Source organism: Gekko japonicus, unplaced genomic scaffold (assembly GCF_001447785.1).
Source record: "Gekko japonicus isolate JY-2015 unplaced genomic scaffold, Gekko_japonicus_V1.1 scaffold1188, whole genome shotgun sequence".
Taxonomy (NCBI): Eukaryota; Metazoa; Chordata; class Lepidosauria; order Squamata; family Gekkonidae; genus Gekko; species Gekko japonicus.
This window is the reverse complement of record NW_015171539.1, coordinates 48057-62465: the sequence shown is the minus strand read 5'-3', so window position 1 is coordinate 62465 and position 14409 is coordinate 48057. Positions and strand designations below refer to the sequence as shown.

Below are 14409 nucleotides of genomic sequence, written 5' to 3'. Positions count from 1 at the left end.
AGCAAATTCCACATTTTTATTACTCTCTGCGTAAAGCGGTATTTCCTTTTGTCCGCTGTGAACCTACTGCCCATCAGCTTCATCGGATGCCCTCGAGTTCTAGTATTTTGGGACAGGGAGAAAAATTTCTCTGTCTCAACCCTCTCCACCACATGCATAATTTTATAAACCTCTAAAGGCTCGTTTTCAAAGATGTGTTAAATGGGTACAAACCACCGAGTGGCGGTGGGACATAAAAAGAGTGCTTATGAGGTGTTGTTTTTTTTATGAAGAGGTAGGCCAGAGATCAGAGCTGCAGTGGCTCAAGTGGTTAAGACGCTGAACTGCAGGCTGTGGAAGGTCGGTAGTTCAGCAGTTCGAGACCCGAGTGTGCCGCATGACGGAGTGAGCTCCCGTCTCTAGTTCCAGCTCCTGCCAACCTAGCAGTTCGAAAGCAAGAAATTGCAAGTAGATAAATAAAAGACTGAATTTATACCCCGCCCTTCACTCCCTGAAGGAGTCTCAGAGCGGCTTACAATCTCCTTCCCCTTCCCCTCCCCCACAGAAACCCTGTGAGGAAGGTGGGGCTGAGAGAGCTCTTTTGAGGACTGCTCTTGATAGAATAGCTCTGAGACAACTTGTGACTGACCCAAAGTCACACCAGCAGCTGCATGGGAAGGAGTGGGGAATCAAACCCGGTTCTCCCAGATTAGAGTCTGCGCTCCTAATCGCTACACCAAACTGGCTCTCCAGTTGGCCCTTCAGCTGCTAGCCTAGAAGCTGTGTGGCGATGGACTTGTGGGCAGCCGACACTCTGGGACTTGGACGTGGGGAAACTGATTTCCGTCCTATGCTCAAAGTGACCCTCCCGTGAATACAGCTGCTGACTAGGCCTTTATGGGTGTCGTGGTTGACCAAGTAAGGCCACGCTCCGTCATAGACCTTTGGCAGAGCGCCAGCAACGGGCAGCACCAAAGGAGGGCTGGCGACTGTTTACCTGGCGCTGCAGCGATTGCGGGCTGACTGCAGCTGGCAGGAGCTTGGGGGAGCAACGGGGCTGCTCCGAGCAGGGTGGCATTTAAACAGAGGAACAGGAGCGGCAACATCTTAAACATGCTGCAGCCACAGTGGAGCCCAGCAGCAGGTACGTCATCTGCTCTGCTCCCCAGCCTGGGAGTCGTTCCCTCCGTCTCCGTGACCTGGCATCACACACACACGGGGCCTCGGCTACAGTGAGACCCTCTCAATCACTGAGATGAAACAGGCAGCGGCAGAGGAGTGACAGGCCCCAAACGCCTTGCTGGACAAGCCTGTCGGTTACCGCCACTCACCCGAGTAATTGCGGAAGTCGAGGTCAGTTTCCTCCTCGTCTTTTTCACCTTCCTAAGGTCTTCCTCTTCGTAGAACAGGTCCTGCGGAGAGGAGGAGGAGAAAACCCAGAATGCAGGCGGGGCTCGACACCAGGGTCGTGGACAGGATCCTCCAGAAACAGTCAAGGTTTCAGCCCTTGACCTGAGCACAGGACTGCTCTGGACCAAGGAGGGCTGCGATGGATTATCCTCACCAGCAGCAAGGAACGGACAGTGCTAGCAAGGAGCCCTCTTTGCCTCAGGTAACTTTATACGTAGTGTGAACCGGGAAAGAGACTGCCTCTCCTGTCCTCGAGCTAACCCTTCTCAGATCTGTGGACTTCAGTCTTCAGAGTGGTTCAAATGCCACGCTTCCACCTCTCTTATCCTTTGCCTTTTTAAATGGCTTCAAGCTGGATCTGCTGAACAACTATTTTGAGCTTTCATCTTTCCGCCCTAACACATATTTCCAGCCTAACTCATCCATACCCATTGTTATTCAGCTCCGAACAAAAATTAGGAAAAGATTTAAGGCTTTTAATATAATTTAGAAGTTATGTCAGAAAAGGAGCAGGTGTTTAAGGGCTCTCGTGTGTCCATCGATGGCCACGTAACAAGGACATTCCTTTGCAAGTCACCCTGTTGGCCGACCCACGGTAGGACCCCAGAGAAGAGGGAAGAGCAAACAAAAGGAGACGCTGACCTGTCCGTGCAAGGGGTCATCGCTGCCTTCTTGTTCAGAGGAGAAGCTCTCTTCCTCTTCCTCAGAATAGTTATCAATGTCAGGAGACCGATCTAGAAGACAGTTCAAGTCCAAAAGAATTACCAGAAATCAACACGGTCAGTTTGCGGCCAAAAAAGTGACTGCACTTAGATATGATAAACCAGAGACAGACTGGCTTACTGTAAAAGGTTCTCCCTTGGGACAAATTTACGGTAAAGGAGGAGGAGGAGGCAAGCCCTCAGCAGACTTGTGGGAAAGCAGCTAAGTTAGCTTCAAAAGAAGAATACTCATCTCCTTGGTCACGTGTTCCAGTTGTAGTCTTACTGCATGTGTAAGGATGCTATAGGTTACGAAAATCGGTTCTAGGAGTCCTATTCTGGGTCTCTAAAAGGCTCCCTTGAAACATATCCACGAATGCTTTTGTATGTTTGACTGGTCGGGAACACCAGCAATTGTCTTTTCCATTCATGCTGTCCCAGAGAGAGACTCTCGCTCTTGTCAAATATCTTATATAACGCCAGCCATTCTGAACTGTAAGTGAAGAACACGGCCTTCCCCGCCCATGCAGGGGAAGGAAGGAAGCAACCCAGCGGGATCCAGTCTGTGTTTAATCTCCAACCCAATAGCCAATTCAAGTCTGACCAACCAGCTTAACTAGCCACGAAAATCACTGCATCTGCACAGCCCGCCCTGGGCACTGTCAAATTTGACACTTCTCATTCAGACGGATGGTGAATCACACAGCCCTAGGGACGGGAAAGGAAAACCAGCACCATTTCAGATTCACGGCTGCCCTGTCTGATCAGCCAAAAGATTAATCAAGCTCAGGATATGGCCCTCAACAGCATCGGCTCCCAGAGATTCAGACATAACATTTTAGAGAAGGAGCCATGGGGTTAGGGCAGAAGAATTGCCGTGTGTCTGAACTTAGAATGAGCTTGGCAAAAAAAGCAGATCATTCTTCTCTTTATGGAGGGAACACCACGGCCCTTTCGAGTAATTTGGATAAACTGATGAAGCTTTACAAATTCTAGCCCTCTCTCCGGGCATATTCTGGGAACGAGGGCTTGAAAAATTTGTCCTGGCCATAGTCCTGGCCAGTGTTCCCTCTTAAGCTGAGTTAGTGTGAGGTAGCTCACAGTTTTTTAGCCTCCAGCTTACACATTTTTGTCTCGGCTCAGGAAGGATGGCTCTAGAGCAAACTAATCTATGCAGCAGCCAAATCGCTCGCTCACAACTTTAATGCCAGTTGCTCACAAAGACTCCACAGCTTAGAGGGAGCATGGGTCCTGGCCGTCAATAAGGCTTAAACCAGGCCTCGGAATCTGATTTCAGTGCCGGGAGTTCGAATCTTGGAAGACTTAGTAAGACAGAACCATATGCTACAAAGGCAGGAGGAGGAGGAGATGAGGTCAGCACAACGTTTTTATTAACAATTCGGGTCTCACAAGTAACCGGGGAGGGGGACCAACTTGGAAATCCCATGCCACCAGATCTCCCTGATCCGGGATTGTGTAAACTCTCAGGGGGCTTGAGCAGGCCGAATCGCCCCACCGTTGCCCTTTAACTGAGGCTCACGTACTCTTAGCATGACATCCTTTTTCAACCGTCAGAATGGTTTTCCCATCTGGTCAATTTACAAAGACATATTTCGCCACACGCTCAAGGGGTCTCCACAGTATGTCAATACCCCACCCCCATCTGTGGGCAGCCCTTTCATTATTCACACGGACACCAGCTGGATTACTATTAAGACGCGACTACATTTTGGTTATCCCGCCTTCCCTCCGAGGAGCTCAGAGCGACACGCATTTTTCCTTCACCTCGTGAGCTTGTCGGCTTAATGGGGCCTTGGAGCCTAGGTTTTCCCAGTTTGACAACATGCTAAGCACTACGCTAATGTGGCCTCTAAGGACACTCAGAGGTACCCTTTTCCAAATTAGCAGCGAATGGAGTTTCTCAGGGAGCAGTGCTGGGACATTTTCTCTTTTTTCCCAATGACCTTGGGGAAGGAAAGGAGGAATGTGTCACAGGCAAGGGAAAAGGTCTTGACGCAAACATGCTCCACCTGAGACAGGTTTGTCATCGTTGTACTCAGGACTGGGGACCACAAATGAACTCCCATGAGATACAGGGAACAGAATGCTGGACTTAGACCGGGTTGGAAGGAGGAGAGAAAGGTCTGGATTAGAGATGTGAAGGCCCGGAAAAAAAACGGAAGAATTCGGGGGGGGGGGGAAACGGGGTTTTCCCGTTTTTTTTCCGGAAGCCTTTTTTGTTTTTTCCCCAAAAATTGAAAAATTTAAAAAAAAAATTGAAAAAAGAAAAGAAAATGATTATGGAACGTTTTATTTTAACATGATGAATAAAATATTTTAAGACAAGGTGTTCAAATATTTTCCAAATCATTTCTAAAAAATATGTATGGTATCAGATTGATCTAATTTTTGTGCACTGAGGCCAAGCAAGTCCTAGGTTACAAACTGAACTCTCCAATGCAAAAACAAGATGCATTTCTTCCTTTGGGAGGTGCTATTGCCACAAGAAAATAAAAAAAGGTTTCAGTTTTGTTTTTGCATGTGGGTGGGTGTTCCGTTTGTAATAATTGTTTGGATACACTATATTTTTAATATGATAGTTGTGATAATTTCATGCGAATTAAAAATGTCCATAGTCATATTTTATGTTCCTAAAGTAACAGAATGACTTTCAATCTAGAAAAGACAAAAGAAATGCTCATGTAGCATTTTTTCCAATTTTTTTGAAAATTTCCGTTTCCCCCCGAAAAAAACTGGGGGGAAAACGGGTTTTTTTCCGAGCTTCAAAATTTCCGGAAATTTTACATCTCTAGTCTGGATTCAGTGGTAGAGAAGAAGAAGAGATTGGATTTATACCCTGTCCTTCACTACCCAAAGGAGTCTCAGGGCGGCTTACGAACTCCTTTCCCTTCCCTTCCCCTCCCCACAACAGACACCCTTGTGAGGTAGGGGGGGCTGAGAGAGCTCTGACAGAAATTGCTCTTTTTCAAGAACAGCTGTGCCAGAACTACGGCTTGCCCAAGGTCATCCAGTAGGTGCAAGTGGAGGAGGAGTCCGCGCACTTAACCACTACACCAAACCGGCTCATGCTTGTTATGAGGAACATTCCCAGTTCAATCTCAGCATCTCTAGTTTAAGATGACAGGTTGGCAGGGCGTTTGCTGCTGGTCAGAGCAGCCAATACTAGATGGGCTAATAACCCGACCTGGTATAAAGGCAAGCTACTGGTTCAAATCCCTGCTCGGACATAAAGCAAAAGGAATGACCTTAAGCATATCTGAGGTTTCCCCTTTGAAAAATGGCAGGATACACAATTCATAAACAAAATTCCGTGTGGGTTTGTTCTATGAATTGTAGAAAAGCTTCACCTATTGCTTGTGGCGGAGATTTGCCACCTTAAAGAATGCAGAACCCAAAGCGATTTAAAGGGTAAGCTGAACACTACACAGTTTTCCCTGACATTCAGAGCGAGAGCGCTGGAGCCCAGAGCGATGGATGACTTCATCTCAGTTCCCAGCTCTTTCTCTTGTGTCCAGTCACTCACAACACTGCTGGTAATAAACCCAAATATCAGGATAAATCCAGCACGCAGCCTGCATCTCCATCAGTTTCCCTAGCAACCAGATTTATTGCCTAGGCAGCCACCGGGGTATCGTAAAGCAGAGAATTCCAAGACAGAAGGCTAAATATAGTCATGTTTGAAGGAATTAAGCTGGATTGTCAAAACAAGGCACAGCAGAGGGTGGACACTGGGGGACCAGGCTCCAAGAAGCATTAAGGTTGCCTGCCCGCAAATTAAGACACGTTAAAGACTAGCGACTGAACACCCCCCCCCTCCCCGGTTGCCCCTGTAGGGCTGAAATCAAATGAGAAGAGCTTGCCCTCCCCCTCCGCGCCTTTCCCATATTTCGTAACACAAAAGCCCCATGGGTATCTATACGAAGAACATATGAAGCGGCCATTTACAAAGTCAGCCCAGGGCTCCTCTTAGGCAAGGATCTTCCCAAAGCCCTGCTACCAGATATTCCTTTTTGCAGTCATGGTCCTTGCTGGACCATATCAAGGTTGGTCTATTTCAGTGGTGGCGAACCTATGGCACGGGTGCCAGAGGTGGTACTCAGAGCCCTCTCTGTGGGCACGCGTGCCATCGCCCCAGCCAGGCCCAGACCATCATTAAAGTGTCGAATTCTCTGCCAAATAATTTTAAGTAAATGAAAGCATTTGGGATTGCTTTCCTTACTTTGTCTGGATCATCTTAAGTTAATGTACGAGTTGTTTTTTCTAAAGCAAAACCTCAGTATTCAGGTTAAATTGCCGTGTTGGCACTTTGCGATAATTAAGTGGGTTTTGGGTCGCAGTTTGGGCACTCGGTCTCTAAAAGGTTCGCCATCACTGCCCTAGAGCATTCTGCAAGTACATGAAGCAGCCCAGACTAGTGGAACGCACAGAACAAAGGGACACATTGGCCAGGAGACGAGCAAAGCGTCACTGTATTCCTGAAGGCCTCTTGGCCAAATATCCTTTGCTGCCCCCAACCTATGCAAATTGAACAAACGTTAAGTAAGACATCACGGACTGTCGGAAGAGATCCCCAATCCACATCCTCCCCACCCCATCCACACCTGTAGTTTGCTCAGCACCAAAGGAGTACGAGAGATGCTGTACGAAACCGTAGCACACTCCCTGCTCCGGTTCGGAGCCTATGACTTGCGGGAAAAGCGAGGACAAACGATTTATCAGTCTTTAGGGTCTTGTCTAGAATCTGGAACCGAGATGGTGTCCCTTTGTCCGCGCAGATAAAAATCAAGGCAGACGTCTAAAGACAAAGATCCTCACCCCCTGGCTCAGTATAAATATCCACGTTCTGCAGAACCACCGCACCAGGAAATCAGAAATTCAGCACGAGATCTAATTTTAAGCTGCAGGGTCAGCATCTGTCAATCTTGCTACACTCGAGACTCCCTCTCATGGTGCTCCATCCACGATTAGTTTTACCAGCTGTTATCGGGGGCTACATCGTCGCCAGTATATATCAGTTACTGTAATTGCTCAAGACCCAGGAGCCGGTTCACAAGACTTGCAAACCTACTTACCGGATAGCTTTGATTTAAGCCCTTCGTGATCTATTGGCTGGCTGGAGAGAGAATAGATTTTGATTTCGGCAACGGGGACGGAGACGTCTTTCACATTGCTGTGAAGCCCAAGGACCAGGGCTCCTTCGCTGGGATGCTGCATAACCTGGAGGGAGGGGAGACAGCTTGGTTTAGGGACAACACGCCATATCACCCAAAAAATAAAGGGGGAAATGGTAAAAAAAAATTAAGCATCAAATTATATTTCCTGAAGTCTGCTGAGCCAAGTTAGGGAGTGGGCAAGGATGTAAGGAGACAATCCAAGTGATGGTCTACGTCAACTAAAAGATTCTCAAGCAAGAAATATGGGGAGGGACCGGAACCCAAGACCAAAACCCAAGAAGGATGTGGTGACATGCGCAGGCCCAGCGGAGCCGGATCGGACGTTAGCTGGGCTGTAAGTTGACACGAACCACGCACTAGAGGAGCCCACCTAGAAAGAAAGCCGCCGGACCAAAAAAGACCACGCCAGACACTGGGGACGGCAGGAACATCGGAGCACCGACGCCTGAAAAGACCGCCCGGGAACAAGCCGAGAACAGCGAGCCCTGCCACCTGGGTGCCGGTAGGTAGCCCCGACCCCTGTAAACATGTGGCCTTAGTTAGGGATAATTTGGAACTGTGTAAACCGCTCAGAGACCCTTCGGGGTTTGGAGCGGTATAGAAATCTAAAGTATAAATAAATAAATAAATAAATAAATAAAACAAGCTGGCAAACATTCATTATACAGGACGGAAGGCTTGAAAGCATAAAGAGCAGCCGAGCTGAGTGCCGCTCCATAGAAGAATTCCCAGCCTGCCTTCACCTGGTCTACTGCTGCCTTCACCTGGCTGCCGGTGGCTGAACAAGCCCCCTCCCCACTCCCACACGATGTCAGGCAAAGTTTCTCCAACAAATCTCCAACGCTGCTCCATTTCCCTTCTGAAATACGTGTTCCTATCATCACTGCTGAGAAGTAGGCCCTATAACAAGCCAAGGCCGGAAGGAGGAAAGAGCCAAAATAGATACTTACAAGAGATTCCCAAATAGTTTAACTGGCCCCTGACCAATACTCCCTCTAAGCTGTGGCGTCTTGTGAGCAAAAATTCTACTTTGTGAGCTCCTGGCACTAAAGTTGTAAGCGAGCGACTTGGCTACGGCATAAATTAAGTTTGCTCTGGAGCCATCCTTCCTCAGCTAAGACAAAAACGTGTGAGCCGGAGGCTAAAAAACGGTGAGCTAGCTCACATTAACTCAGCTTAGAGGGAACACTGCCCCGGACACTTCTCAACTGGTGCAAACTGGGAAGGCATTCCACCACCTTCATCTGGTTTCTCAGGATACCAGGAACCGGGAGACTGGAAGGTATATGCCCTAAACCTCATTGTCCAAAGTTTATATCTCCCCAAGATGGTTCTTGCAACACCACAGATGGGGTATGTGTCCTTGTCTCACTATCTGAGGCCCTTTGGAAATACTTAGTGTTTCAGAATCCACATCCTTAGGGTTCCCTAGAGAGATTCTCTGTGGGGACGTGGAAATGTGACCATCCCTTCCTCTACGTTTCCCAGAAAGACGAACTTCTTGCCTTACCTCAGCCATGTTTATAAGGCCAACAGCGAGAGTTTTGTAGCCAAGGATGGTCCGGTTTTTGTACCGTTTCCTTCGCTGCAACATGATCTGCAGCTTGTTAGCGTCTCGCTTCAGGAAGTGGGGGTACTGCAAGAGGAGCCCAACGGAAGCAGAATGCAAAATAAGCAGCAGTCCAAACTCGTGCAAGCGCCAAGCACAACAACAAAGGAAGAAGACAAGAGAATCGGAACCGGTACTGAAACCGATTCAGTGTTGCCGTTGTTACCTTCCAAGGGCTAACAGACTCTTTGTCAGGCAAAGATGACTCAGAACCAACTGTACCTATCCGGGTGCTGAAGACCCATCGAAGGTGAAGAACAGGGCAGTGCTGCCTGCCACGGAGAACCGCTTTAATTCCTCCCAAAACATAACACTGTTGTGGTCTAAGATGCTGTCCCAAGTGAGTGGGAAGCCACTTGCAGACAGCTACAAGACACACTGTGTGCACGTGATGTGCCACAATCAATACATTTCACATCTTGAAACTATGGCATAACATAAGAACATAAGAGACGCCAATGTTGGATCAGGCCAAAGGCCCATCCAGTCCAACACTCTGTGTCACACAGTGGCCAGAAATACCAGTGCCATCAGGAGGTCCAGCAGTGGGGCCAGGACATTAGAAGCCCTCCCACTGTTGACACCCCCCCCCAAGCACCAAGAAGACAGAGCATCACTTGCCCCAGAGCCCCTAGCTATACCTTGTGGCTAATAGCCACTGGTGGTCCTCTGCTCCATATGCCTATCTAATTCCCTTTTGAAGCCATCCATGCTTGTAGCCGCTACCACTTCCTGTGGCAGTGAATTCCATGTGTGAGTCACTCTTTGGGTGAAGAAGTACTTCCTTTTATCAGTTCTAACCCGACCACTCAGCAATTTCATTGAGTGCCCACGAGTTCTTGAATTGTGAGAAAGGGAAAAAGTACCTCTTTCTCTACCTGCTCTTTCCCATGCATAATCTTATAAACCTCAATCATGTCACCCCTCAGTCGTCTTTTCTCTAAGCTAAAGAGCCCTAAGCGCTTTAAATGGCACTGCGACAGGAAACTTTTGAAGTTGTGGAGAGGGTGAGAGAAGATCCCGTCGCTGTTTAGTTGCTTGCTTTCACGTTGTGTCAGGGGGGAAAGTGACAAGCGCAACTGTTGCATTCACGCTGAAGACAAAGGGGCAGGATCCAAAATGGACCCGATGACTGTACAGCTCAAAAGCTTGTCCCCGTTCCGTCCCCCCCGCATGACTGGTCCAGTAGGAGGCACTGGGTGAACTGCTCTGGAAGAAGCTCCCAGTTAAAACAAAGAGCACGAGATTAAGCCCTCTCGGGCTTTGCAAATGTGCCGGCCCTTGCCAGTTGAGGGGAGGGAGGCAGCATACAAATCCATCTTTGATAAACATTTTAGACACTTTCAAGACGCAATTCGCACCCTGAGCAGCAGTGAAACTAAACAACGTGGCTCAGAATGCATACAATTTACAGTTCCCTACAGGCCCAGGGCCTTCCAGCTCCTTGGTGCCGGGAAGGGGCTATTTATGCAGTGCAAAAGGACTGAACGCTCTCGCTGGGAAAAAGGGACCGAAAGAGGAAATGAGACAGAAAGCTGCCTTCCGACACATTACATGAACATCACATCCCAGATCCAAACTGTGACCGTGTTTGGCTCCCAGCTGGCAGAATATGGCAGGGCTTCCTAGGAAAAGGGAGGCAGGGGCATAAAACTTGTGAATCTCACAGCAATTTCCCTTCAGAAATCCCCAAGCACTTTACAGTTATTAAGCCTCTTCCTGGGGAAATCTGAGGCACAGTAGCTGGTCAACTGGTTTCCTTATGTGCCATGCTGCCTGAGATTAATACAGGCGAAAAATGGGACACCCAAAGCAAAGCTGGTTTCAGGTTTGGGGGGCCCTGGGCAGAGGAGTAGGAGGGGAGGGGGGGAGGAGAAGAAGAAGAAGAAGAGATTGGATTTATATCCTGCCCTTCACTACCTGAAGGAGTCTCAGAGCGGCTTACAATCTCCTTCCCCTCCCCACAACAGACACCCTGTGAGGTAGGCGGGGCTGAGAGAGCTCTTGAGAGAACTGCTCTTGAGAGAACTTGTAACTGACCCAACATCACACCAGCAGCTGCATGTGGGAGTGGGGAATGAAACCCGGTTCTCCCAGATTAGAGTCCTCCCTTCTAACCACAACACCAAACTGGCCCCTCCATCTGCCCACCCTCAGGGCTCTCCTCATGTCTTCCTTTCCATCCCTACACCTGCACGCCCCCCACCTACCTGTACATCCCTCTCCCACTTGCAAGCCTTCCCACCGCCCATGCTCAATTGTGCCTGCACGCTCTTTCCCCGACAGCACTGGCCAGTGTATGGAACTGGGAGTTGCCCCCAGGAGCGTCACCACTGTGCACTGCCAACATGCCTTCCCTCGAAGATGCTGGTCAGCCGGGAACATGGATGCAGATGGGGGGCAGGGGAGGTACATGGGTGGGGATCAGCGGCAGTGGACCCCACGAGAAGCCCTGGGCCCTGGCAGCTGCTCCACCTCAGGGTACGCTGACCCCAGCCCTGATTCAAAGCCTCTCCAAAGATACACTTCAGGGCAAGCACACACAAAACACATTCACTGCCCCAGTTTGGTGTAGTGGTTAAGTGCGTGGACTCTAATCTGGGAGAACCGGGTTTGATTCCCCACTCCTCCACTTGCAGCTGCTGATGTGACCTTGAGTCAGTCACCCGTTCTCTCAGAGCTGTTCTCTCAAGGGCAGTCCTCGGAATAGCTCTCTCAGCCCCACCTACCTCACAGGGTGTCTGTTGTGGGGAGAGGAAGGGAAAGGAGATTGTAAGCCACTCTGAGACTCCGAGTGAAGGGTGGGGTAGAAATCCCATCTCTTCTTCTTCTTCTTATACCTGATTATGGGGAAAGGATGCCAGACGCCAGAGGCTGTGTTGCAGAAGCAATCCAAAGGTCTATCCGGTTGGCCTAATGCTGCTCGAGAGGCGCTCTCATGTATCAACCATCACATCCCAAACATTCGTCTTACCAGAAAGGCTTGATCAAAAGTGATCTTTGGACGGAGGCTCCAAAGAAGCTACTGGCATTCATCCCCACAGATCCTGACCATAATATGGGGAGGTACACAATACAGATGACGGACTTCTCAGTGACAAAACTGATCTGGAAAAAAGCTCCTAGCTTTGTATTCTGAGAAACTCCCTCTTGAAAACCACAGCGTGCTGCAAAGCACTTAACAATATTCTACTGATCCGCTGAGCTTTATTTACCTGCAACGAGAAGGTCAGCTGCAGCTCTGTTTCCACAAGTCCGCTGACGGGTAAGACAATCTCATTGGACCGCAGGATCCTCTTTGAACCCTGGAATTCACAAAGACCAAGAGACATTTCGCCTGCAGTTTTCAGTGCTCACTAAAGGAAAGTGCGTTTCAGTCCCCAAAGCGACCGTACAGAAGCAGGAGGCACAGTAGCACTGACAGACGCGTTTGTTAAATTTGGGAGCTTTGTCCGTTTTCAAAGGTTCTAAGTCAATAAGAGGAAAGGGGGGAGGAAGAGTAGGCACCACATGGTGCTATACGTAGGGGTGCCATCTCTGGATTGGGAAATTCCTGGAGAGTTGGAGGTGAAGCCTGTGGAGGATAGTATCTGGGGAGGGGAGGGACCCTCATGGGGGTATAATGCCATACAGAACACCCTTCAGAGGCATTTTCTGCAGTTTGGAGATCAGTTGTAGTCTGGAGACCTGGAGGCTGGCAACACTAGCTCTAACATTCAGACTTACAAACCCCAGTCAACAAGGCTGTTCTTTATGTCAGCTGGAGACCAAGGCTCCGAGACAGGCACTTTGCACCGATGCTCCCTCTAGCTGTGGACTCTTGTGAGCAAAAGTTCTGCTTTGTGAGCTACTGGCATTAAAGTTGTGAGCGAGCGATTTGGCTGCTGCATAAATTAGTTTGCTCTGGAGCCATCCCTTCCTGCGCTAAGACAAAAATGTGTGAGCTGGAGGCTAAAAAACTGTGCTTAGCTCACACTAACTTAGCTTAGAGGAAACACTGCTTTGCACATTCCTTGGGGAAAGGTCAATTTCCCCGGACTCCCAGCCCCTGCGGGATTCCCGTTCCATCTCTCCCCATGTGCAGAGTACTCTCTCTGCTAACCCATCCTCTTCAACTGAGTCATCTGGTTTCTCATTTAAACACTGCAAGGGAAATATGATGGTCCTCGTCACGGTAGTCTGTTTTTCCAATGGAGAACATAATTCTGGAGCCTCTGGACCAAGACCAGAGCTGAGGATTATGGAGCCCAATATTTAATGAGGAAGAATGGTGGGGGGGGGGATTTGAATCCCCAGATTTTGTACGGGGTTGGCAAGCCTTGCGGATTGCCAGATACCCATATATACCTTGAAACCTGCTTGCTCCTTCAATATACCTACAAACGAAAAAGTAAACTCTCCCCCCCCAATTGTTTTTTCAAAGCCAAGTAATACTGTTCATAGAAATATATTAAATGCACTGAATAGATAAACACATACAACACTTCAAGAAAATGTAATATACATTGTAAAGTCTCACAAACCACAGAATGATAATTATTGAAAGGAACACTATCCTAAATAGTCTGCAAGCACAAGCCCTCCCAAGGGCAGTAAGAGTCCATAGAAAAAAATACTGGACAAATACTTGGAGGGCTTGTGCTTGTGGACTATTTAGGATAGTGTTTCTTTCAAGAATTATCATTCTGTGGTTTGTGAGACTTTATGATGCATATTACATTTTCTTGAAGTGTTGTATGTGTTTATATACTCAGTATATTTAATATATTTTTATGAGTGATATGACTTGTCTTCGGGAAAAAACTGGGGGGGGGGGGAGAGTTTTACCTTTTCATCTGTAGATTTATACTTTCCCTTCCCAGTTAGTTTTGCCCTTCAATATACCTACCTGAAGTTTCACTGCAATCACCACCGAGTTCAGATCTTTATCCATCTCTTTCAGCATGATGAGCTTTTTCAAGGTCAAACTGAACAACCTTTGCAGAGACAGAGAAAGAGAGAGAAATACCGGTCGGTTACAAATTAAGAACCCCTAGAGCAAAAGTTAAGAAACAAACCATTCCACAGTTACATTGGCCCGGCTGCTTTTTCAATGAGAAGGCAAACTGTTCCTTTTGGACTACACAGCAGATTGGTGAGGAAGGCTGATTAAATGGCTGCTTCTACTGAGCAAGTCCTCTTTCCAGTAACAGCTAAGTCTTCCAGCCTTTTGCAACACAAACTGCACTTTGGGGTGGGAAGAGGCTAATGTATTTCTGATTCACCTGGCGTGAAGACTCCGATCTCAGTCCATTTGGCACACGGGGAAATAAGAATGACAAAGGCTGTCGAAACTTCCAAGTGCGTAAGCGGGACAGAACACGGATTGTTCAGGCGTCATGAGCCAGGAGAGGAAGCTTTCGTTTCAAATTAAAATAAATAGATACTTTGTTTACCGGAAAGCATTCCAGTTCCAAATAGGCTAAAGACCCTAAATGTGATACAGTCTGTAGATCGAAAAGCAAAAGCCCCCCCC

At 48.2% G+C, this 14409-nt stretch overlaps 1 protein-coding gene across 1 annotated transcript in view; it reads right to left on the bottom strand.

Annotated features, from left to right (window-relative positions):
• PACS1 (phosphofurin acidic cluster sorting protein 1) overlaps positions 1-14409 on the bottom strand; it is an 86832-nt gene that overhangs the window by 42868 nt on the left and 29555 nt on the right. The window contains exons 2-7 of the mRNA XM_015419634.1: positions 13783-13870; positions 12110-12199; positions 8796-8921; positions 7184-7328; positions 2032-2123; positions 1311-1391 (exon numbers count right to left, since the gene is read on the bottom strand). Of these exons, the coding sequence (XP_015275120.1) occupies positions 1311-1391; positions 2032-2123; positions 7184-7328; positions 8796-8921; positions 12110-12199; positions 13783-13870 (622 nt within the window). The remainder of the gene's footprint in view (positions 1-1310; positions 1392-2031; positions 2124-7183; positions 7329-8795; positions 8922-12109; positions 12200-13782; positions 13871-14409) is intronic.